General features: G+C 41.8%; 1 protein-coding gene across 4 annotated transcripts in view; it reads left to right on the top strand.

The window, feature by feature from the left end:
• Window positions 1-6092: 6092 nt before the first annotated feature.
• unc5d (unc-5 netrin receptor D) overlaps window positions 6093-26061 on the top strand; it is a 371567-nt gene continuing 351598 nt past the window's right edge. For 2 of the 4 annotated variants that reach the window (XM_008116035.3, XM_008116034.3), the window contains exon 1: window positions 6093-6326. In XM_008116035.3, the coding sequence (XP_008114242.2) occupies window positions 6185-6326 (142 nt within the window). In that variant the 5' untranslated portion in view covers window positions 6093-6184. Of the gene's footprint in view, window positions 6327-12726; window positions 13842-13870; window positions 14048-26061 lie in introns of those variants that run through there. The other 2 variants (XM_062961018.1, XM_008116037.3) reach the window with 2 other exon arrangements.

Below are 26061 nucleotides of genomic sequence, written 5' to 3'. Positions count from 1 at the left end.
AAAGTGGAATAAAATATAGTTTATAGAGGAGAGGGTGGTGGGGAGGCCTTGGAGCTTTATGCAAAAGAGAGGACACTGCTATAGCTCATTCTGGCTCATTGCCCTTGGAAAACTATGAATCCCTAACTATTAATCCTTTTTTATTAGGGGTGGGTGTAGTGATGGTGCAGTTCCAATGTCTGTCATCCCATTTTTGTTGCTCTCTTTGAAATGTCCCAGTTTGTCTTTCCACCTACTGTTTATTTATTTATTTACAGTATTTATATTCCGCCCTTCTCACCCTGAAGGGGACTCAGGGAGGATCACATTGTACACATATAAGGCAAACATTCAATGCCATATAACATAGAACAGAAACAGAGACAGACGCAGAAGCAATTTAAACCTTCTCCAGCTTCCAGCTTCCTGAGGGTATGCTTGATTCCGGCCACAGGGGGAGCAGTTGCTTCATCATCCACTGCGACGGCACTTCCTCATTCCAACGGCGGCTGGGTGATTTTTATGGTGTCGTAAATTAGCCTCTCCAAATATAAGTGGTACCTAAATTTCCTACTTGATAGATGCAATTATCTTTCGGGTTGCTTAGGTCAGCAATGAGCAGGGGCTATATTTTATTTTTAATTGTCGGGTGCTCACCCCAATGCGGGCTGGCCTCGAACTCATGACCTCTTGGTCAGATTGATTTATTGCAGCTGGCTGCTAATCAGCCTGCACCTCAGCCCGGCCCCTTACTGTTTTCTCTCTTCAGTCTCATCTTGGTTCAATTACTGCAAGTGGGCTCAAAATCCAAAAGTAATTTGCACCCTATTAACTTAGCAGCGGAGAGGAGGAAGCAGAATTTTCCCCTTCCCAGTAAGCTAAGGCAATAGCCAATTGCTGCAGTCTCTCCTAACTTGCATATTCTTACTCATTGACTGCTTGACCACCCTCTCATGGTGACTGACCACACATTTTCAGCTATGAAATGTTGAAAGGTATGCGTTTCGCTTTGACCATTATTTCTAAAATGAGACCTACAATCTGAAACAGCATATCTAGTACCCTTTTGGGGTTTTTGTTTGTTTGTTGGCTTAGTCACTCTATACAGCAGTCAAATTTCCAGAGAAACACTTTGGCCAATCTGGGAACCAGCTATAGGAAAGTTATGCCAGCAGTCCATTCCTTCAAGCCCATAAATCTACTGATGCTCTGGATCCCTGGTGCTCTGGAGCTAAGGTTCACATCCTTCACACTCAGCCTCTGTCATGAAGGAACTACTTTCTCATGATCTGATTCCAATAGTTTGAGGCGATCTGTGAGTGATGCCATCACTTGGGTAAAACAGATTGTATGGGAAGTAGGGAAAGAAAATACATCTGCATTAATTGAGATCTTTTATGCATTTATTCAATTAGTATTTGCAAAACTCAGAATGGAAAAATATACAGCCAGCTCCCTGTATCCATGGATTTGGCATTCAAAATTCCCCCAATTACAATTTGAAAATATTTTCTTAAATCCAGAAAGCAAACTATTTTATATAAGGGACAACATTTTACTATGCTATTGTATATACTTTACTTTAGTAAATCAAAATCTGATACTTCTGGGAGGAGCTAACTGGCCCTGATTGTTTCCTGTCTGAAATTCCCTGGTTTTTGTGAGTGTTGTTCTTTATTTACTGTCTTGGTTCTGGTGTTTTTTTTAATACAGGTAGCCAGATTTTGTTTATTTTCATTGTTTCCCCCATTCTGTTGAAATTGTCCATGTGCTTGTGGATTTCAATGACTTCTGTGTGCAGCCTGACCTTGTTAGAGTGGTCCAGCATTTAAAAATCTAAAATCTCTAAAATTGGGACAGTAAATAAAGAACAAAACTCAGAAGACAGAGGAATTCCAGACAAGAAACAATCATGGCCAGTTTACACCTCCCAACAAAGGAGTCCCCCAGGCAGAAAGCAGCCAAGCTTTGAAGCTGCCAGGCTATTCAATGCTATTCAAGTGGGTCAATTGCAACATTCACACTTGCCTCAAACAGACAAGAGTTCTTTCTTCCACCCTGAACATTCCACAGATTATAAACCTCACTTGCCTAGTTTCAACAGACCTCACAACCTCTGAGGATGCCTGCCACAGATGTGGGAGAAACATCAGGAGAGAGTGCTTCTGGAACATGGCCATACAGCCTGGAAAACTCACAACAACCCAGTGATTCCAGCCATGAAAATCTTTGACAAGAGACTTACTGTATATATCAACGGAACATCTCACTACTAACTGACATCAACTGACTTCACTGACTTCTAACTTCCAACTGACTCAAGCCTCAACTGAATTCTAAATGACTTCACTGACTTCAACTGACTTCTAACTTCCAACTGACTCAAGCCTCAACTGACTTCTAACTTCCAACTGACTCAAGCCTCAACTGACTTCACTGACTTCTAACTTCCAACTGACTCAAGCCTCAACTGAATTCTAACTGACTTCACTGACTTCTAACTTCCAACTGACTCAAGCCTCAACTGAATTCTAACTGACTTCACTGACTTCTAACTTCCAACTGACTCAAGCCTCAACTGAATTCTAACTGACTTCACTGACTTCTAACTTCCAACTGACTCAAGCCTCAACTGAATTCTAACTGACTTCGCTGACTTCAACTGACTTCTGATTCAAACGCATTCTAAAATAGAGTCTCATTCTGAACATTCTAAGTTAAGGGAAAAACTGCCTATCAATATATACATATAATTATAGTAAGCAATTTCAATTATAGACATAGCAAATAACTAGTATAGGAAGCTGGTAGAAAGTTGCCATTTCCAACAGGCAGAGGCCACAAGGGAGCACTAGCGAGAGAAGGATAGTCCATTTTATAGGAGTGGAGGGTGGGTTGAAGGAGGAAAACCATTTCTCTGTTTTCCTGTTATTCCTCCTCCCCTTCCCATATAGTAAACTAGGGTTGTTTCCACGACTGCAGGTTTTCCTGCTATATAACAGGGAAACTGCGGGAAATGGTTTTCCCCCTTCAACCCACCCTCCACCCCATAAAATGGACTATCCTTCTCTCTCTAGTGCCCCCTTGTGGCCTCTGCCTGGATAAAGGAACAGTACAAGGGATTTCTTTAATAGGATTTAATAGACTGGTTGCCACAGTTTTAAAGCTGGTTTTGAACTGCATTAAATGGTCAGTGCGGGTGGGGTCTCACCTCACAGAAGCCATTGCCTTAACTGCACAAGGCTCTGTTGAGGACAGAGGCCCCATCTACACTGATCACTTCATGTAACTTGAAAACTGGTTTCAAATTGCTGTGACCAAACAACAAACTCTCACGAAACCATGCGGAATGAAGCCTTGGGTTGCTGTGAGTTTTCCAGGCTGTGTGGCCATGTTTCAGAAGTATTCTCTCCTGATGATTTACCCACTTCTATGGCAGGCATGGAGCCTCTGGTGGCTCAGTGTTTTAAAGTGCTGAGCTGCCGAACTTGCAGACCAAAATGTCCCAGGTTCAAACCCGAGGAGCGGAGTGAGCGCCCGCTGTTAGTTCCAGCTTTTGCCAACCTAGCAGTTTGAAAATATGCAAATGTAAGTAGATCAATAGGTACCGCTCTGGCGGGAAGGTAATGGCGCTCCATGCAGTCATGCCGGCCACATGACCTTGGAGGTGTCTACGGACAATGCTGGCTCTTCGGCTTAGAAATGGAGATGAGCACCAATCCCCAGAGTCGGACACGACTGGACTTAACGTCAGGGGAAACCTTTACCTTTACCTATGGCAGGCATCCTCAGAGGTTGTTAGATTTGTTGGAAACTAGGCAAGTGGGGTTTATATATCTGTGGAAAGTCTAGGGTGGGAGGAAGAACTCTTGTCTGACTAAGGCAAGTGTGAATGTTGCAGTTGATCTCCTTGATTAGCACTGAATAGCTTTGGAGCTTCAAAGCTTGGCTGCTTCCTGCCTGGAGGAATCCTTTGTTAGGAGGTGTTAGTTGGTCCTAATTGTTTTTTGTCCAGAATTCCTGTTTTCTGGGTGTTGTTTTTATTTACTGTCCTGATTTTGGAGCTTTTTAAATACTGGTAGCCAGATTTTGTTCATTTTCATAGTTTCCTCCTTTCTGTTGAAGTTGTCCACATGCTTGTGGATTTCAATGGCTTCTCTGTGTAGTCTGACATGGTGGTTGTGAGAGTGGTCCAGCACTTCTGTGTTCTCAGATAATATGCTGTGTCCATATGTGCTCTGCTATGGCTGACTTCTCAGGTTGACTTAGTCTGCAGTGCCTTTCATGTTCCTTGATTCATGTTTGGGCATTGCTGTGTTTGGTGGTCTTATCCACAGCTGCATGGTATACAGTAAACTCCTGCAGAGGTGAGGTGATCCTTCTTGTCCTTTGCTGAACATAGCATTTATTGGATTTTCTTGGTGGATCTGTAGATAGTTGTAGGTTATGTTTCTTCATCTGCTTCCCTATGAGGTCAGTGGTTCCCTTGATATATGGCAAGAACATATTTCCTCTGGGTAGATCTTAGTCTTTATTCTTGTGGCTTGTTCTTGCATCTCTTCTGATGTCTATGGTGGAGTCTCCATTGGCCTGTAGAGCACAGTTTAGGTGGTTCAGTTCCCCTTGGAGGAGGTGGGCTTCACAGATTCCTTTTGCATGGTCTGCCAGGGCCTTTATTGTGCTTCTTTTTTGACTCGGGTGATGGTTGAAGTTTTTATGTAAGTCCAGTAGAGTCTCACTAATCCAACATTCGCTTATCCAATGTTCTGGATTATCCAATGCATTTTTGTAGTCAATGTTTTCAATACATCGTGATATTTTGGTGCTAAATTTGTAAATACAGTAATTACTACATAGCATTACTGCATTTTGAACTACTTTTTTCTGTCAAATTTGTTGTATAACATGATGTTTTGGTGCTTAATTTGTAAAATCATAACCTTATTTGATGTTTAACAGGCTTTTCCTTAATCCCTCCTTATTATCCAACATATTCGCTTATCCAACATTCTGCTGGCCCGTTTATGTTGGATAAGTGAGACTCTACTGTACCTATCTATGAATAAAGAACAACACTCAAAAGACAGAGGAAGATCACAAGAGGGACCTTCAAACAATTCTGGATCCGTTGTTGAAGGCTTTTGTGGGCTTCACTGGGCTTCTGTGAGTTTTTCAAACTGCATGGCTATGTTCGAAAAGCATTCTCAGTAAATAGAGAGTAACGCTAAAAAAAAAGGGGGGGGGAATTCCAGACAGGAAACAATCAGGGCCAGCTAACACCTCCCAACAAAGGATTCCCCCAGGCAGGAAGCACCCTTGAAGCTGCAATGCTATTCAATGCTAATCAAGGGGATCAATTGCAACATTCAAACAGACAAGAAAGCGTCCAGAGAAGGGCAACTAAAATGATCAAGAGTCTGGAGAACAAGCAGCTTAAAGAGCTGGGCATGTTTAGCCTGCAGAAGAGAAGGCTGAGAGGAGATATGATAACCATGTACAAATATGTGAAGGGAAGTCATAGGGAGGAGGGAGGGAGCTTGTTTTCTGCTGCCCTACAGACTAGGACACGGAACAATGGCTTCAAACGGGAAAGGAGATTCCACTTGAACATCAGGAAGAACTTCCTCACTGTGAGAGCTGTTTGGCAGTGGAACTCTCTGCCCCGGACTGTGGTGGAGGCTCCTTCTTTGGAGGCTTTTAAGCAGAGGCTGGATGGCCATCTGTCGGGAGTGCTTTGAATGAGATTTCCTGCTTCTTGCAGGGAGTTGGACTGGATGGCCCATGAGGTCTCTAAAAAGAAAAAAAAGAAAAGAGTTCTTTCTTCCACAGATATATAAACCCCACTTGCCTAGTTTCCAACAGAACTCGCAACCTCTGAGGATGCCTGGTAAGACGTCAGGAGAGAATGCTTCTGGAGCATGGCTAGACAAACTCACAGCAACCCAGGGATTCCGGCCATGAATCCTCCGAGAACGCAATTCCTTTGCTCCCCACGAAGGAGGGTGGAGTGTGGGGCGGGGGTCCGGCCCCGCCCCTCGAGCCCCGGCCCCGCCCACGCCTCTGCTGATTGGCTGCCGGGGAGGCGGGAGTCGGCTCGGGATGCGGGCGCGCTGCTCCTCGCCTCTAGTCTGGCGCTGGGAGAGGCGCTGTTGCCACTGTGGCTGCTGCTGCTCCTCCGCCCGAATGCTCTGCTGGACTGGACTCTATGCTGGCCTTTGGGATCTCTGGGCTGCCGGCTATGGGGGCATCGTCATCCTCGGCGAGGCGCTGCGGATTGAGCCGGACCTGGGCGCTGCTCCTGCTGCTTCTGCTGCTGCTTCTGCTGGGCGTCGAGGGAGCGCTGAGAGGTGAGCGGGGAAGCGTGCGGTTCCACAGGTGAACAGCTCCTGCCTCTGGCCCCTATGGGATCAACCCCCTGCGTTGTGAGACCGCGCGTCCTTTGCTTCTTCCACACGGCTTTGAGACCGCGTGAAATGCTCAGTGTGGACAGCCGCCGCCTTCGGGACAAGAAGTCGCATTCTACTGCATGCCGGAATGAGGACCCTTGTGCTCTTGCATTGCCATAGGGTCTTCGCAACTTGGAAATTCCAAGGCACCACAAAGGTTGGGAGGTGGCCTTTGGGACTCTGCTTTTGCCACTTCTCTTCAGCCACAGGGATCGAAAGTGTTGTGTATCTGCCGCACATTGAGATTGGAGTGAATCCTCTCCAATGTATATATATTTGCAATACATATATATCTGTATTATACTATATTATACTATTTACTATATTATATATTATACTATACTATTATATTATATATATAATACTATATTATATTATAATATATTATATACTATATTATACTATATATATACATACACTATATATCACAGTGTATGTATATTTGCAATACACACACATATACTATATTATATATTATGCTATATTGTAATATATTACAGTAGAGTCTCACTTATCCAAGCCTCTGGATAATCCAAGCCATTTTTGTAGTCAATGTTTTCAATATATCATGATATTTTGGTGCAAATTTGTAAATACAGTAATTACAACATAACATTACTGCGTATTGAACTACTTTTTCTGTCAAATTTGTTGTGTAACATGAAGTTTTGGTGCTTAATTTGTAAAATCATAACCTAATTGGATGTTTAATAGGCTTTTCCTTAATCCCTCCTTATTATCCAAGATATTCGCTTATCCAAGCTTCTGCCGGCCCGTTTAGCTTGGATAAGTGAGACTCTACTGTAATACTATATTATATTATAATATATTATATACTATACTATATATACATACACTATATATCACAATGTATGTATATTTGCAATACACACACATATATTATATTATATATTATGGTATATTGTAATATATTACGTATATACTATATTGTGCTATACATATATATATAGATACTATATATCACAATGTATATATATTTGCAATACACACATATATACTTTATTATATGATGCTATATTATAATGTTTGATATACTACATTATGCTATTATGTAATATATTATAACATATATACTATATTATACTATACATATATATTATATATCACTATATATATATATATTTGCAATACACACACATATATACTATATTATATATTATGCTATATTATGATTTTTATATACTATATTATACTATACATATATATTATATATTGCAATGTATATATATTTGCAATACACACATATATACTATATTATATATTATGCTATATTATGAAGTTTTATATACTATATTATACTATATATATACTATATATCACAGTGTATATGTATTTGCAATACACACACACTTATATACTATATTACATATTATACTATTATATAATATAATATATACTATCTTACACACACACACATATATATATACTATAGATTGCATCTGTGACTTTTGCTTTCATATATGTGTATGTAGGAATCAAAGCTGAAGAGATTATCACAGTCATGGGCAAACTTGGGCCCTCCAGGTGTTTTGGACTCCAACTCCCACCATTCCTAACAGCCTCAGCTTAAGCGGTTGAGGGGGAAAAGGAAGGGCCTGAGGCTGTTAGGAATGGTGGGAGTTGGAGTCCAAAACACCTGGAGGGCCCAAGTTTGCCCACACCTGGTCTGTCATGTCTGATGTGTTTCTAATAAACTACCATTAATCGGCACCCAATGAGGATTGGTCAAAGCTGGACAAAGTTTCTGTTATTGAAGCTGTTATTGAAAATAGGCCTGATGCTATACCCCACCACAAACTTTGTGTTGACTTGATCACATTGAAATATGGTAATTCAAAGCCAATGAAGACAAACTTAATTTGATGTGTTGTCGAAGGCTTTCATGGCTGGAATCACTGGACTGTTGTGAGTTTTCTGGGCTGTATGGCCATGTTCCAGAAGCGTTCTCTCCTGACGTTTCACCCACATCTATGGCAGGCATCCTCAGAGGTTGTGAGGTCTGTTGGAAACTAGGCAAGTGTAGTTTATATATCTGTGGAATAATGTCCAGGGTGAGAGAAAGAACTCTTGTCTGTTTGAGGCAAGTGCGAATGTTGCAATTGGCCACCTTGATTAGCAGTGAAAAGGCTTTGAGATTCAAGGTCTGGCTTCTTCCTGCCTGGGGGAATTCTTTGTTGGGAGGTGTTAGCTGGCCCTGATTGAGTCATGTTTGGAATTCTTCTGTTCCCTGAGTGGAGTTCTTTATTTACTACATGAGCACATAGAAATGCTGGACCACACTAACAACTATTAGTTATTTATTTACCCTATTTATACTTCACTTTTCTCTCCCCCAAAGGGGACTCAAGGCAGCTACCATGTAAAATCCATAAGCATGTGGACAGTTTCAAGAGAAAGGAGGAAACCATGAAAATGAACAAAATCTGCCTACCAATATTAAAAAAACCTCTAAAATCAGGACAGTAAATAAAAAACAACACTCAGAAAACAGAAGAATTCCAAGCATGAATTAATCAGGGCCAGCTAACACCTCCCAACAAAGGATTCCCCCCAGTCAGGAAGCAGCCAGGCTTTGAAGCTGCAAGGCTTTTCAGTGCTAATCAAGCTGACCAGTTGCAATATTCACACTTGCCTCAGTCAGACGAGAGTTCTTTCTCCCACCCTGGACACTATTCCACAGATATATAAACCCCACTTGCCTAGTTTCCAACAGACCTCACAACCTCTGAGGATGCTGCCATAGATGTGGCATAGATGCAGGTGAAACGTCAGGAGAGAGTGCTTCTGGAACATGGCCATATAGTCTGGAAAACTCATAGCAACCCATTGATTCCGGCTATGATAGCCTTTGACAACACATTAATTTAATGTATTCTAAAAACAGCTTTGTGGGTGCCGTATTGTTTCTGCAGTTTTGACCAGCTGCTTCAGAGTTCTGTGTTCTTGAGTTCTGGTTAACTGAGAGTCTTCCATCTCCTCCCTTGCAAGCAGAAATGTTGTGAGCATATGTGGGTGCATTGTCTTGATATATTCACCCCACTCCCTAATTTTGCCCTTGTCTTCATAAGTCCAGGGTCACGGTTACAGTGTATAAAATGAAACCTTACTCGGTATTTCATTGGCACGGCGACTTGGCAATCGCCTGATGTTTCTTGGAGTACGAAATTCCCCATTTGGATAAAGAAAGGGATGCTTCCAGCAAGAGCAAAGCATTCCAGCTTTGATGAGCCGAGCTGTTATTATTTTGGAACCTTGGACAGCAGCTCCACTCCCAGGGAAGTGAACTTTAAATGTGATTTGTGAGCAAAGAGCAGCTTCAGTTTTCTTACCACTGATGGAGGGGAAACACTGTTAACGCGGGCTGATTGAAAGCATTTGGGAGTTTTAAATACACTGCAAAGGGGGAAAGGATGCAGCTTTGGACAAGGAGGGTCATTTCATCATTCCTGACTGCAGGAAGGGGCATTTGACATTGGGGATATGAGCTCCTTGCTGGTGATGTGATATGTTTTTGAGATCTCCACAGTTGCAGTTTGCACCACTGTGGATGGTGAAAAATCTCTCTGTTGTGGAATTGCTTTCAGGCGCTAGATGAGAGATGGCGGGGTATTTTTAGCTTTGTTGCAGTCCTTCCCTTCTCACATTTGATGCTGCGCCGCCGTGTTTAGATGGAGTTCCAGCCAGAGCACTTAACCTCGGCTCCTGACCCATTCAGCTATAAGATTACAGTTTGGGAAGTTGTCTTGGAGCCACTTTGAAGAGTAATTGCAATCCAAAGAGGGTTCTTTTTTCTGGGGAGTTCAACGGGGTTGTGTGCATCTTGGTCACAGGAGAAGGGGAGTGAAAATCTTCCCGATAGTCATCAAGTTATCACAATGTATGTTTACACTGCTTCGGTTGCCTTGTCTTATAATAAACTCTCAGTAGTCCATTAAAGATACCATAAATTGAAAATGCCAGCCTAGGAGTCCACTAATTTGATCGAAGGATAATTTCTCAATACAGTGCAAACTCATTTAGTGTGGACTTCCTAAGTTCTCCTGTTATAGTGTTATTGCCTATTTTTGATCTAATTCTAGTCTGTATAAATATGCTCTGCCTGTCTCGGCTGCTTGCTCAGAATATTTCTGCTTCTGAATAAGTCTCTAATAGTTGTATTGAATTGTTAGGTCACTTATTCTTCCTTGTACGCTACTGGCTACTCATACAAAGTTTTAAGTGGAGATTTTCCCATCACCGGCTCCTTGATATTCCCCCCAGCCCAGAAGCCAGGGTTTAAACCAGGGGTGTTTTGCTTCCGAGCAGCAGCCTTCCCCTTTTTCTAAATCGGGTGGTGTAAATATCCGAATGTTTTGAATACAGCCTGTTCCTCCCACATCCCTTCTTAGCACTTGAGTGAGAAGTGGCGAAGGAGGAGTGTTGACAATTATGCTGGCTGAAAGGGGCACAAGCCAGGCAGGCTCCTGAACACTCCCCTCCATCTGCAAAGTGGCTTGTGCCGTGCAAACAGGAATTAATTTGTTAACTTGAAAGCCTGATGCTAAATGTTATACACCATGTTCCCCAACATAGCATTGCAGGGGCTCAAAGTTATATGCATGCTATGCATGCTTTGTATTATTCATAAGGAAGCTCAAAAAGCAATACAGAGATAATTTTATATCTTTTAATGCACAAAGTGTGTGGTCCTCGAGTTGTGACCAGACAATAGCTCCCATCAGCCCAAGGCCAGCATAGCCAATATTGAGGAGTGGTGGGAGTTGTTGTCCAAGCATATCTAAAGGACCTTATTTTTTATTGTCCAAGTCTCAGGAAGGCTAGCAGTGAGAAAAGGATGCATTTGCAAGTAGGGGTGTGCAATTTGGCAAAGAACATGCTGTTTTCGGAGTCTGTTTTTTGGCTGCCTCCCTGTTCCACTTTTAGGGAACTTCCTGGATTCGGGGTGGTGAGTGCAAGGTGGGGGAGGGGGGAGTTCTGCTTTCTTGCTGGAAAGATTCAGTCCATTGCTACCAATGAGGAAACTTTAGAGGCTTGTTTCTCTGCCATGTTGAGGCCTATCAGCAAGAAACTTGCTTTATTTGTACAAGAATGCCAAGTTTCAGAATGTTTCAGCTATCCACTATTTTTTGGAATTTTTAACTTTTACCATAACATTAAAAAACCCACAAGAGGGGGTTCTAGGGGTTGAAGTTCCAAGTGCACACCACAAGAGGGGAGGAGAATGGAAACTCAAACACGCCTCTGATTGGCTGAGAAAGAAAGCAGGAAACAAACAAAGAGAAAAACCTCAACTCCGTTCATGCCTCAGGAGGGAGCACAAGGCTCCTTCAATGCTTGCGCCACACAAAGTGCTACTGGGAAAGTGAGTTCCCATTTGCCTCCAGTGGGCGTGGGCGTGGGGGAGAGCCTTCTGGAAGGGATTGAGGAGCCTGCCTGGGAAGAAAGCAAAGGAGGAGGAGCAACTTTATTGATTTGCGAGGCTGCTCTGCCCACACATCGCTACTTCCGCTTCAGGTAGAGTGCTGCTCAGCCCCATTGGTCCCCATTAGCCCCCATTAGCCAAAAAGATCTGGATGCTGTAATCTGTACCAGAGAATGCTTCAGCTAATGCCAGGCTCATTTTCATGGATTTGGTAACTGAATCTGCGGAACCATCTGAATCCGGTACACAAAAACGAAATTGTGCATACCCCTATTTGCAAGTAAGCCTAGCAAAGTAGATGAATTTCCTATATCCCAACTAAGTTGTCAGTAGGGGTAGATATACGAGGGCTATCCAGAAAGTAGATTATGTTTTGGAATTAAAACTGAACAAAGTATAGGAGAAAACATTTACCATATGCAGTTGAAAGCCAGACCCAAATACCACTTCTCAACATAGTCCCCATTGAAATCTAGGTACTTCTCATAGCGATAAAAGAGTTTGGAAAGTCCTTCCCCACCAAACTTTGCCGCTTGGCTTGTGTTCTCAACCAGGCGGGTGTCCCTTCCCGCAGCTGCGCATGTGCATGCATTAAACTTTCCCCCACACTTGTCCTAGATCGCTCTTCTAAAGTTTTGCAAGAAGCACACCTTTCCTGTCCCAAAAAACGGTCATCATAACCTTCCTTGCAAGCATTTGCAAAACAGAAGAGCAATCCAGGATGAGCGTGGGGGAAAGTTGAGCACATGCGCACCTGTGGGAAGGGACGCCCGCCTGGTTGAGGATGCAAGCCAAGCGACAAAGTTTGGTGGGGAAGGACTTTCCAAACTCTTTTATTGCTATGAGAAGTGCCTAGATTTCAGTGGGGACTATGTTGAGAAGTGGTATTTGGGTCTGGCTTTCAACTGCATATGGTAAATGTTTTCTCCTATACTTTGTTCTTCTGCCAACCTAGCAGTTCGAAAACATGCCAATGTGAATAGATCAATAGGTACCGCTCCGATGGGAAGATAACGGCACTCCATGCAGTCATGCCGGCCAGACATGACGGACAACGCCGGCTTTTCGGCTTAGAAATGGAGATGAGCACCAACCCCCAGAGTCAGACATGACTGGACTTAACGTCAGGGGAAACCTTTACCTATACTTTGTTCATTTTTAATTCCAAAACGTAATGTACTTTCTGGATAGCCCTCGTAGTATGGAACGTATAATATTAAGTTGTATATGTTTATGTGTTTTCAAGTAGACTCTTGACTTAGAATGAGCACAATGGATTTCATGAGGTTTTATAGGCAAGGAATACTCACAGATGGTTTGGTTATCTCTTTCCTCTGAATTATAACCGGCATCACTTGGTAATTGTTGGTGACTCTTATCCAGTTAGAGTTGATACTGCTTAGCTTCCAATATCAAACAGGATCTGGTGCCTGTAGGGCATTTATGTCCCTGGGGATAGATTCCCATGCTACCAAAAGAAGAGTGTTTTATCAAACTTATCCAAAGCTTACATGTGCTTATGTGAAATGAAAGAACCAAATCAGGTCAGCTTTCCATAAGTAAAGAAACATCTGAATCCTTGAGAGAGCACACGAAAACATCATCCAACATGTATCCAGATCCACCAATGTTTTTTGTCCCCCTGTTAGCTTCCAGTCTTTGTACAATTTCCACTTTAGTGGCCAGATTAATAGATCCATACCTTTTTAAAACATACTGAGAGGCCCTAATGAGGCAGGGTAATGCTTCCCCCTTTTCTTGGTTGGATGTTGAATTCTGGAGTCAGCTGTTTACCTTGCCTTGGGATATCCTTGCAGGCAGACTTACAGAGCCACTGTGTTGCTTTACTATCTTCTCAATGCTGATGATACCAAAAACCTTCAAGTACCCAGAGAACAAGGAATGAAAAGGGGCCTGGAATGTTATAAAAGGACTTCATAAAAAAGATTTTGTCAGAGGCTTTGTTTACTGAGGTATGTATGAACTTGGTGGTATTACTGACACTTTCAGGTTACTAACATGTGGAACTATTTAACAAACATTAAAACAGTTTGACCTCTCAGCTTGGGAGCCTTTAAATATAACTACTCCCAGCTGTGATGGATATTCTATTATAACTGCTTTGGTTTGGCTCTGGGCTGTTTAAAGCATTTCATCTCAAATGGGGCCAACACTTAAGGTAGGCAAATGCTTAATTTCTTTGTTTTCATATCTCCCAACTGTGTTATTGCTGTAGTGTTCTATCTTGTTGGTTATTTTTTTTAAGTGGACACATTCGTTTCATAATGTTTTGGAAAACAACTTATTTTATCCCCTCCTTTTACTATTTCATCATCCGAAAATGCATGATCAGAGTTGGGGATTTGGGAGATGGAAGTCCTAGTCATAAATCTTTGTGACCAGTCAAGCTGAGCTTGATCTACTTTATAGGATTGTTGTCATGATAAAATTGGGTAGGGAAAAGCCATTGCCTTGGAGACATCAGAGAAAAGGCACATCAATAACTGTCACAGGAAAGGTAAAGGTTTCCCCTTGACATTAACTCTAGTCGAGTCCAACTCTGGGATTGGTGCTCATCTCCATTTCTAAGCCAAAGAGCTAGCGTTGTCCGTAGACACCTCCAAGGTCATGTATCCAACATGACTGCATGGAGTGCTGTTGCCTTCCCGCCTAAGCAGTACCTATTGATCTACTCACATTTGCATGTTTTTGAACTGCTAGGTTAGCAGAAGTTGGGGCTAACAACGAGAGCTCATCCTGTCCTGTGGATTCGAACCGCCGACCTTCCATTCAGCAAGTTCTGCAGCTGAGCAGTTTAACCACTTGCACCATTTCGGCCCTCTGTCATATGTCAAATTTAATCTATATATAATTAATTAGTTACCCCCTTTTTCCTGGGAATAGCTCTAAGTAATAGCTATAAGACTTATTTTTCTGGCTTTGGATAGTGCTCTTGTACCTATGCCACTGCCTGAATTCATCTTGTGGTGTCTCTTGATTTATGATGATTAAGAAGACCCAACTAACATATTCAGTGAAGCATGTGAGGCTCTTTGAGGCCAGCCAGGTACTGGAGTACAATTGCCTTTCTCTCTCTCTTCAGATTTTGATTAAACAATACCAAGGACAGGCACATCTGTTTAACTTTTAGAAAAGTGCTTTATGGCTCTTCTTTGACCTCTACCTTCACTGATCCTGGGAGGGAAGCTCCTTTGATTCCCATTTTGCAGAGAGGAGGACTGTTCAAGGATGGCTGTCATGAAAGTAAACTGAAAAGTTGGACCTAAGTCCATGTATTGGGAGAGGCCAGGTTGCAATAGGCAACACTGATCACATTTTATTTGCCTTATTAGGTCCTGATTTATCTGTTTAAGGAGTCCCTGCTGGCACAGTGGGTTAAACCACTGAACTGCTGAACTTGCTGATCAAGAGGTCAGCGGTTTGAATCCAGGGGGTAGGGTGAGCTCCTGCTGTTAGCCCCAGCTTCTGCCAACCTAGCAGTTCGACAACATGCAAAAGTGAGTAGATCAATACATATTGCTCCAGCGCAAAAGTAAAGGTGCTCCATGCAGTCATGCTGGCCACATGACCTTGGAGGTGTCTATGGACTATGCCGGCTTAAAAATTGAGATGAACACCACCCCTCAGAGTTGGACACAACTAGACTTAATGTCAGGAGAAAACCTTTATCCTTTAACAATACAGTGTTTCCTCACTTATCACGGGGGTTAGGTTCCAGGACCACCCGCAATAAGTGAAAATCCATGAAGTAGGGACACTATATTTATTTTAATATTTATACATTATTTTAGTAGTTATACACTATTTTAAGTCTTTATCAACCAATCATGTGTTGATAAATTACCTCCTTCTCCTCCCATTGTCGCTTGGGCTCCTTTTCTCTTCCTTTGGCTTCTCCTTCCTCCCTTCCTTAGGCTTTACATTGTAATTTTTTATTATTTATAATAGTCTTTTAGAGTTTATTGAAAAACCGCGAAACAGCGAATCCGCAAAAAGTGAACCGCGAAGTAGTGAGGGAACACTATATCTGTTTATGGACAATGTTTTAAGATATGAATTTAAATTTCAGCTGAGTTGATGACTTAATGGTGATGGCAGTATTTATTTATATCCCTTTCCCTAAAATGGAATTCAGGGTAGCTCACCACAGTTAAAACCATCTGGTTAAAAGGCCACACTATACAAGTATTGAAAAGCAATTGAACTATAATAAAATTAAGATCAGTTAAAAGTACAAGCTCTTAAATACAACAATAAATGCCCAGCACATTGTCCAAGGCTGTTTCTTTATTTTAAAAATAAATGAATTAATTAAATGGCAAAGATTAAAGGCCAGACAAAATAAAAAGGATTTTACTGACTTGTGGAAAAAGAGTAAGGAGGGGGCAGACATTGCGAAGGCCTTCTCCATTTCCCCACTAAATGTCCTTGTGAAAGTAAATGGCCCCATAGGCCCAATCTACACTGCCATATAATCCAGTTTCTGGATCCAGACTATCTGCTTTGAACTGGATTATATGACAGTGTAAAAAGGTAAAGGTTTCCCCTTGACATTAAGTCTAGTCGAATCCGACTGGTGTGGAGTCGGACATTTCTAAGCCAAAGAGCCGGAGTTGTCCATAGACACCTCCTAGGTCATGTAGCCAAAATGACTGCATGGAGTGATGTTACCTTCCCGCTGAAGTGGTACCTATTGATCTACTCACATTTGCATGTTTTCAAACTGCTAGGTTGGTAGAAGCAGGGGCTAACAACAGGAGGTCGCCCCATTTGCAGATTTGAACCGCTGACCTTCCAATCAGCAAGTTTTGCAGCTTAGTGGTTTAACCCACTGCATTACTGTGGCCCCTTATGACAGTGTAGACTCATATAATCCAGTTCAAAGCAGATAATTTGGATTCAGAAACTGGATTATATCACAGTGCAGATCCAGCCCTAGAAGAACTCCAAAGATCCAGAACTGAGAATAACGTAAACCATCAAATAACCTGAATCAGCGCTGTTACTGGGAGATATTGGGTAAGTCTTAATTTTTTCTTAAAATTAGGTAAACTATAATCATGTTCGTTTAAGGCTAAATAGGATAAGAATGTTTGCACAAAGGAATGTTCCAAAAATAAAGTATGCTGCATGAGTTTATCTTTGGACTTTGGTGTGAAATTCACACTTGTTCCAACACACTCCTTTCATTTGCTTTTATTGTTTCTTTGCCGGACTCAATATTCTCAGTATTCACTTTGCTTATGCTTGAAACAGATAATGTCAAACCAGCCAACTCTGTTGGACACAGAGTTCTTTGATTGAATTTTATGGATAGTCTTGAAAAAAAAGTATTGAAATGGGATGGTCTACGTGCTGGGAGGGTAGAAATGGAGAAATGAACAACTCCCGCTGTTCTTGGAACAGAGAGTGACGAATGCTATAGAGCTGACCTTGAAAGCAATAGCCAGCATGGTAGAATGGCTGGAGTATTGGGCTATGACTTGAGAATTTCAGTCATGAAATGCACTGGATCAATTTTGTTCCCTGTAAGGCAAGCAATGGGATATAAATGCCTTCCCATTCTGGGGAAAAGGGGAGGATAGTAATGAAACAAAATCATGCCAACATTTTAGTGCTTTCACACTACTCAGTCAAAACAGTTCAGTTCTACTTTCATCGCCATGTTTCCAGTGATTCCTGGGATTTGTAGTTTGATGGGCATTTAGACCTTTGGTGCCTCCTTTAACTATAAATCCCAGGATTTTATAGCCATAACACTATTCAAGTGTTACTACTGTGTTTTGTGACAGGATCCCTGGGTTCCCTCATTTTCCTTTTGTAATATGTAGTAAGGATACTGCACTAAATGTCTGCCACATGACCTTGGAGGTGTCTACGGACAATGCCAGCTCTTCGGCTTAGAAATGGAGATGAGCACCAAGCCCCAGAGTCAGACACGACTACACTTAATGTCAGGGGAAAACGTTTACCTTTACTAGGGTTTAGATATTGGGAGAGACTGGGTTGCTATGAGTTTTCCAGGCTGCATGGCCATGTTCCAGAAGCATTCACTCCTGTTCTTTCACCCACATCTATGGCAGGCGTCCTCAGAGATTGTGAGGTCTGTTGGAAAGTAGGCAAGTGAGGTTTATATATCTGTAGAATGATGTCCAGGGTGGGAGAAAGACCTCTTATCTGTTTGAGGCAAGTGTAAATATTGCAATTGGACACCTTGATTAGCATTGAATAGCCTTGTAGTTTCAAAGCCTGACTGCTTTTTGCCTGGGGGAATCCTTTGTTGGGATGTGTTAGCTGGCCCTGATTGTTTCTTGTCTGGAATTCCTCTGTTTTCTGAGTGTTGTTCTTTATTTACTGTCTCGATTCTAGAGTTTTTTTTAATACGGGGAGAGAGTTTGCTGATGCTCATAGATATAATCTGGTCCTGTGTAACGCACACATCAAATCTCCTTTCCTTTCTATAGACTTTGGCATCCATTATTTCTCTGCCTCCAGAAAAGGTCATTCTACCCTTGTTTTCTGTGATGCCATTCCTTGTAACAATACCTTAGACCAGAGATGGGCAAAGCATGGCTCTTTGGCTATGTCTCCCTCCCTCCCAGCTGTTCTCACAGTTATCCATCTCTCCAAACTTCCTGGGCTGTCCTATTTTGGCATATAAGGGAGAACATTGCATACCCTCTCAGTGTTGAATTTTCCCAGTTACTCCTCTAAATTTGCAAGACCTGGCCAGTGCTATTGCCAACAGGGTTCCTTGGAGGCCTTTCATTCATACGGTCACCATAAGTTAAAGTTGACTTGGTGGCAATTCCCAACAACATAGTTTAGAGGTCATAATGAGTTTCTTTATTTGTTTATCCTTCAAAATAGCACCTTATAATTTAGAAGATATGATAGAAAATGGACAGAGAACCAAGAGGGAAATAGCAGATTCAGCGACTGTGCCCAGTGCATGAAATGGCCCAGAAGAAAAGAAACCAGATATTGCTTAGCCTTAGTAAAGCATGGTAGAAGACATGTTCTTTGAACAGCTGGGTGGAAAGGCTGCTAATGAGGAAATGAATGGAAACTAACAGTCAAAATAACTGTTGATTGTACTTTTGCACGACTCAGTCACTGTCGTTCCTTCTGTAAGTGTGCAAGCCACTTTGTGTCCAGTTTAATAGTGTAGCTCAGGCTCTTGGTTGCGAACTCAGCCCTCATAGTTGTAGTAGGACTCTGTACGACCCTTCCTTTCAAGATTAATTACTGACCACAGGGTATAGTTTGCTAAGATGGCAACTTTTGTAGCCTGCTGCAGCATGCAATGAAAAAGGAGAGAGCAGAGGATACAATGGTACACTAGAATGGAAAATTATTTGTGGTACAAAGGTTCCCTTGAGGAAACATGATGCTACTTTTTTCCTCTGTCCGTATTTTTAGTCCTGCTCGCTGCGGAAATGTGGAGTTTGAAGAGTGGAATCTTAACATCAGAATGAGCTATTTTTCTAATGCTTTTCCTGAAATTGGTAGTGGCGGGGATGAATGGGTTTATTTATAGCAAACAAAAACATTGCTTAAAAGAAAATAGTAAATATCATCCAATTTTATTTTGAAAGACCATTGAAAGTCCTCTTCCTCACATGTGCCATATTCAGGAAGCCATGCATACGGGTTTGTAACCACGTACAGGTAAGCATGGCTACAGTGCTCTGCGCAGCTGGGAATGCTGCACAACTCCATGCATATCCTCCAATATTTCACAGGTGAAAACTGTGACATATGTAGCCAAGTAACATCAGAGTATAGTCAAGATGCTGTTGGCGAAGAAAAACACATAAGCTAGGAGGGGTTGCAGCATTTTAATTTTGTTTGAGCTTACTGGGAGGAGAAAAAAATGACCCCCTCCTTGCTGTCCTTCCAGTGAATTGAGTTAGATATAGGGTTGCTGTGAGTTTTTCAGGCTGTATTGCCATATTCCACTAACGTTCTCTCTTGATGTTTCACCTGCATCTGTGGCTGGTATATTCAGAGGTCTGTTGGAGATGAGGCAAGTGGTGTGTGTGTGTGAGAGAGAGAGAGAGGGGGGGGGTGTTCAGAGTGGGAGAAAGATAGACTCCTGCAGTGGTTAGAGGATTGCATACCGTGCAGCTGTGGACAAGTCTACATAAGGACATAGAGACCACCAAACACAGTGCCAAGACACAAATCAGAGAACATGAAAGGCACTGCAGACTAATTCAACCAGATAAGTCAGCTATAGCAGAGCACCCGATCAACCAACCTGGCCACAGAATATTATTTGAGAACACAGAAATGCTGGACCACTCTGACAACCATCATGTCAGACTACACAGAGAAGCCATTGAAATCCACTAGCATGTGGACAATTTTAAAAGAAAGAAGGAAACCATGAAAATAAACGAAATCTGGCTACCAGTATTTTAAAAATACCAGAATTAAGACAATAAATAAGGAACACCACTCAAAAACAGGGGAATTCCAGATAGCAAAAAATCAAGTGTCAGTTAACACCTCCCAAACAGAGGAATCCCCCAGATAACAACAGCCAGATTACTTCTATGCAGATACTCTCAGCTATTGACTTTACAGCTTCATGGCTACTCAGTGCTATTCACGCTTGCTAATTGCAACATTCAAACTTGATTTACACAGACGTGGATTATTTTTCCCACCCTGGACATTCCACAGGTATATATGCACCACTTCCCTCACTTCCAACAGACCTCTGAAGATGCCAGCCACAGATGTAGGTGAAACGTCAGGAGAAAATGCTACTGGAAAATGGCCATACAGCCCCAAAAACTCACAGCAACCCAGTGATTCTGGCCATGAAATCCTTCAACATCACATTGAATGAGATATATAAATGCATTGATACTAGTTCCATGCAAACCCTTGAAATATTTTATACCAGCACTGAGCAGCATTAAAAGCCTGATATTTTAATGTGCAAAAGCCTAGTAGCAGAAAAATGTTTTGAATGGAAAGCAAAGCTAGGGCTATCCCACCCTCTCTGGGGATGGAGTTTCAGAGTCACCGAAAAGGCCCACCCGCTTGTTCCCAGCAAATGAGCCCGAGAAGGTGATGAGACAGAAAGCAGCGCTTCTCAAGATGATCTTAGGGCACATACAAGAAGACATGATCATTCAAATTGTCTGCACTTTGACTTGAGCCCAGAAATCGATAGGCAGCCAATGCAGCTCTTGTAATAACCGAGTCATGTGCTTGATTTGATACTGCAAGTCACACAGCATCAGGGAGGCCAGGAGTTGTAAGACTAGAGCTTTATCAGATTGATGTATATATGTTTTATGTTGACACACACAAGCTGACTTACACGTATTATTGTAGTTGTTTAAAAGCTTCCTATATTTTAAGGCACATTATAAATCATTCCCCCTCATAGCCTTACTTGTTTTCACTAGGTTTCCAGGTCTGTGGTTTCTTCACAGGGCAAGTACATTGGACTCTCCTTTTTTAAAAATGGAAGGTTTAAGTGCCCTCCCCTGGAAATTGTTCCATCTTTAAGGAAGCTTTGGAGTGAAGAAGCAGCTGTCAGGATAGGATTACCTGCAGACAGATTAGTTTTGTACGTATGTATTTGTACCGTGTTGTATTCATATATTTTAAACGACCTGCAGATCCAAAGGCTGTGGCATAAGTCTTATAAATCTGATTAAGATTGGTGCTTGATAGTGTGCTTCTGTCATGGTGAATCTGGCTTGAATTCAAGGTGTTAAATGGAGCCACAAAGTCTTCATTTTTCATATGCATTAAAAAAATCAAAGCCGGTTGTCTGTGAATGCTATCGAGAGAAGTGCTGATTTAATTTCATATGGATATACTTACAGGGAGCATGGAAATAGATTAGGTGCTCTCTTTCAAAGAAGAGACCATCTGGATCAGACCAGAGGACTTGCCAGTTCAGGATCCTGCTGCAGCCAACCAGGTACCCCTAGTAAACCTATTTTTTTCCGTGTCAGGAGCAACTTGAGTTGCTTCTGGAGTGAGAGAATTGGCCATCTGCAAGGACGTTGCCCAGGGGACACCCAGATGTTTTTACCATCCTTGTGGGAGGCTTCTCTCATATCCCCACATGGAGCTGGAGCTGATAGAGGGAGCTCATCCACACTCTCCCCGGGTGGGATTTGAACCTGGCAGCCTTCAGGTCAGCAACCCGATCTTCAAGTCATGAGGCTTTAGTCCACTACGCCATCGGGGGCTCCTCATATGCCAAGGACAAATGCTTTGGGTTGAAGGCTATCACTAAGCTGAAATGTATCCAGAGAAAGGACAACCAAGGATATTGGCAAGAGAAACATATTCATAGCAGGGCAACCAAGATGATCAGTGGTGGAAATGAAACTTTACAGTGACTAACTTAGGGAGCTGACTGTGGGGAAGAAAAGACCAAGAGGTGACATGATAGCCATTAAAAAAAAACCCAAAGAGATTAGAAGATGGAGCTTGTTTTTTGATGCTCCACAGATTAAAATACAAACCAATTGATTTAAATGGCAAGATTTTCCCCAAAATTAAGAAGAACTTTTTAAAATATAAGAATACAGTGGAATACATTGCTTAGAAGGGTGGAGGGCTCTCCATCTTTGAAGATATTTAAACAACAAGTGGGTGGGCATCTTTCAGGAGTGCTTTGATTGTATATTCCTGCATGGCAAGAGGTTGGACTAGGTCAGTGGTTTTCAACCTGGGGTCCCCAGATGTTTTGGCTTTCAACTCCCAGAAATCCTAACAGCTGGTAAACTGGCTGGGATTTCTGGGAGTTGTAGGCCAAAACACCTGGAGACCCCAGGTTGAGAACCATTGGACTAGGTGGTCCTTTTGGTACCTTTCAACTTTATGATAATATCAAGGAATTTCACCTTTTCCTGTGGGTGCTGAATATTCACTGCTAGCAATAAAAGCTTCCTACATTTTTTGCCAGTAAGTGAACAGTAGACTTGAACTGGAAAAAGTGATGATGATGCTGGTAACCAGTAGGAGGAGTCTACAGATGGTCCCCGTGTATCCAGAAGTTCTTGTTGCTTTCTGTAATCAGATCTCAGGCTATTTAAAACATTTGAAAGGAGCTTTGGGGAGCTGAGATCCATCTTGCATTTCAAAAAATCATCACATAGGGAGTAACTGCTATGTAGAACTGCATTGACACTGAGCTGTGTATCATATGAAAAAAAATACAACTTTTGAAGCACTACATCTGACCGTGCCCCCTTTGTTTTAGTCCCACTCATAGCTGTCTTGAGGACTGCGAATCCTTCCTGAATTGGAATTTGGTTCCCATATAAAAGATTTCCTTCTCTTTTAGCAGGGAACCATATCCAGCTAACACAAGTGTTCTGCCCTCATGCTATCTTAACTACTTGGAAGGTGAACTGGCTGCGCAGGGAACAGATCGGAGACTATATAATTTTGTAGAATTGACAAGAATTGACTTTCTCTCCTCCTGAGTCGCACTACAAAGTATTTATGAGGAGAGGTAAATTCTTTGAGAGATACACAGTTCTAGCCAAACTGAGGCTCTTGAATAAAAATTTCTTCTTATTGTCGCTTTCTTGTATGTTATTCAACTGTCTCTAAGATGGTCTCAATATTTAACTCTGAATGGACGTGCTGTTTTGTAGACCCTCCCGGTCTCCCTCTCTCTTTATCTTCCGGTCACGAAAAGGCAGACTTTTCCAAGAAACAGAAGTGCTTTGCCTGAGGCTTTGCCCCTGAGGAGATTCTTAAAGGGGCAGGACTACAGAGGCTTCAAATGCAAAGAAGTGTGTCTAGACTGACCTCCTAGAAACTGTACTTAAAATATTAATTCCTTTAATTAAAAAGGGCTTAATTAGGGGTAAACAGTGAGGGTCTTCTTGGGACATGACAACAACAATGCCATATTTTCCTTATGACTTTCTATGAAAGTGAAAGCAGGGGTGCTTTGAAGCATTTAATGCATTTTCCCATATTTATCACAATAGAAAAGCCCTGTTGGAATGTATGGATGCAGATTTATTTTTTTAAAATCCTTGTGGTGCAGAAGTGAATTGCATTCCAGGGAGTTACAAATAAGTTCCTGCTAAACCCTGGTAAGATATCTGTTTCTGTTTGGATGAGAAATGTTATCTCGGAGTGTGTGTGCATTATATATGTTGGCATATCCTGATTGGATTCTGGCAGCTTTCAAATGTGAGCACTCATAAGCCATTCGCTTATGGAATATTGTCAATACTAAATGCCATTGCATGTCAACTGTCAAGTACCAACTGTCAAAATGTTGAAATCAAATACCACTGGATGGCAGAGAACGATGTCAAATGTCTGTGTGCTTTGCAAATATTTTGAGTGTTCAGAGAGTATGTAGAGAACATTAAACATTGGAAGGTTAGGCAGCGAGCTTTGAGGAAATGTTCTGGAACAAATGGCTTTCAGCTGCATTGGTGAAGGTTTTGATGCTCGGTGGACCAAAACAACCTTGGTGAGGGCAGAGAACACCTGCCTGGCATGTGTCAAGTCCCTGGCAGTTTTTTCAATTGCATTTCTCAATATCCCACCAATACTTTCATCCTGTCTCAGTTTGGAGTTGTGTAGCAAGATTTTTTTTTTAATTTGTTCTGCAGGAGAATGAATTTTGGTACATACTTTTCTGGAAAAATGCCCATTTTCCACAATGCGTAATTCATGTGTTTTTCCCCAATGTGTTCTTCATGTATTTCTCTTGTTAACTAAAGTGTGTGTGCAGGCATATATCAAATGTACATAATCATTTTATATTTTCCCCTTTTCCCAAGAGTGGGCCTCATTTTTTTCATACATGTTTTTCACATGTATTGATGTTGTTTCCTGCCCCAAATATATCCCAGATCCCAGAAATCAATGGGAAATCGGGGGATTTCTGAAGCAGGATGTGTTTTGTATTGCCTGGAGTGCAAAACTGATCACTCTCCTGGAGAACTAAGAACCCATCACATTTACTTTCCCAATTTAACTTTCCAGGGATTCCAATCTCCTGGCAATACGGTACTTTTCTTCCCCCTTCAGATCCATTGTGAGATCCTGGTGCTTTTCCTGAGGTTCCCATCATGACGTTTGAAGTCATGTTAAGTGGGATGCCAAGAGGCTGTTTAAGCATTTTATATGTGATTTTTTAAATCATGTCGGAAGCGACTTGTCTCAATTCGCTTTTGGTGTGAGAGAATTGGCCGTCTATAGAGAGACATTGCCCAGGTGATGCCTGGATGTGTTATCATCCTGCTAGGAGGCTTCTTTCATGTTCTTGCATGGGAAGCTAGAGCTGACAGATGGGAGCTCACCCCATCTCGAGGATTCAAACCAGCAACCTTCAAGTCAGCAACCCAACTTTCAGGTCAGCAGTTCAGCTGCGGTTCCTGCCAAAGGTGATGTTGCTCCATACAATTGTCTTTGGAATAACTGTCTAAAGGAGGCAAGTGAGAAGCTCCATTCTGTGGATGCTGACTGACTCTACATGTAGTTGAAATATTGCTATGGTTATTTGTATTTTTCATTAAGAGTAGAATTTTCTATCCCATATGGCTTTCCTGCACTATCTATCTATTTATCAATCAATTGCATTTGTATGCCGCCTTTCTCCCAAGTTATTAGATAGCCTAGTACGAGTATCCAAGGTATTAGATAGCCTAGTACGAAATTGTTTCTTTGCCCACCATTGAATATTACACAGAATCAGCCCACACACTTCTGTCCATTCTTTATAAAGAAAGATGCATGTAGTAAAGTTCTTTTCCTAAGAATGTTTTCTTTTATGCTGTTACTCAATTGTCACCAAAAAACTGCCCATTGTTCACTGACGAAGCTGTCCAGGAACCCATTGACTCTGGTTCAAAAATCTTTCTTCTTAAATTTGCGTAGCTCCAGCTAATGAACTGATGAACTTGTCACCCAACAGCTTCCATCAAAACAAATGGTTATGAACTATTTGGAGACCGATTGTTTTCCTTCATTTGAACCCAGCCACTAAAAGCTAATAACGCTTCAGTCTTTCGTCAGCCTTAAAAATGCAATCTATCTTGTCATGTGGAATCACAAGAGAAATAAATGAGGTCATGAAAGACAAAAGAGAAGTATCAAAGCAGTTTCATCTTTAGAAAGGAATAGCACTGAAGCTGGGTATGAAAGTTTATTAAA

This window comes from Anolis carolinensis, unplaced genomic scaffold (genome assembly GCF_035594765.1).
Source record: "Anolis carolinensis isolate JA03-04 unplaced genomic scaffold, rAnoCar3.1.pri scaffold_8, whole genome shotgun sequence".
Taxonomy (NCBI): domain Eukaryota; kingdom Metazoa; phylum Chordata; class Lepidosauria; order Squamata; family Dactyloidae; genus Anolis; species Anolis carolinensis.
Note: the sequence above shows the minus strand (reverse complement) of the source record. Positions and strands in the feature narration are given on the sequence as shown.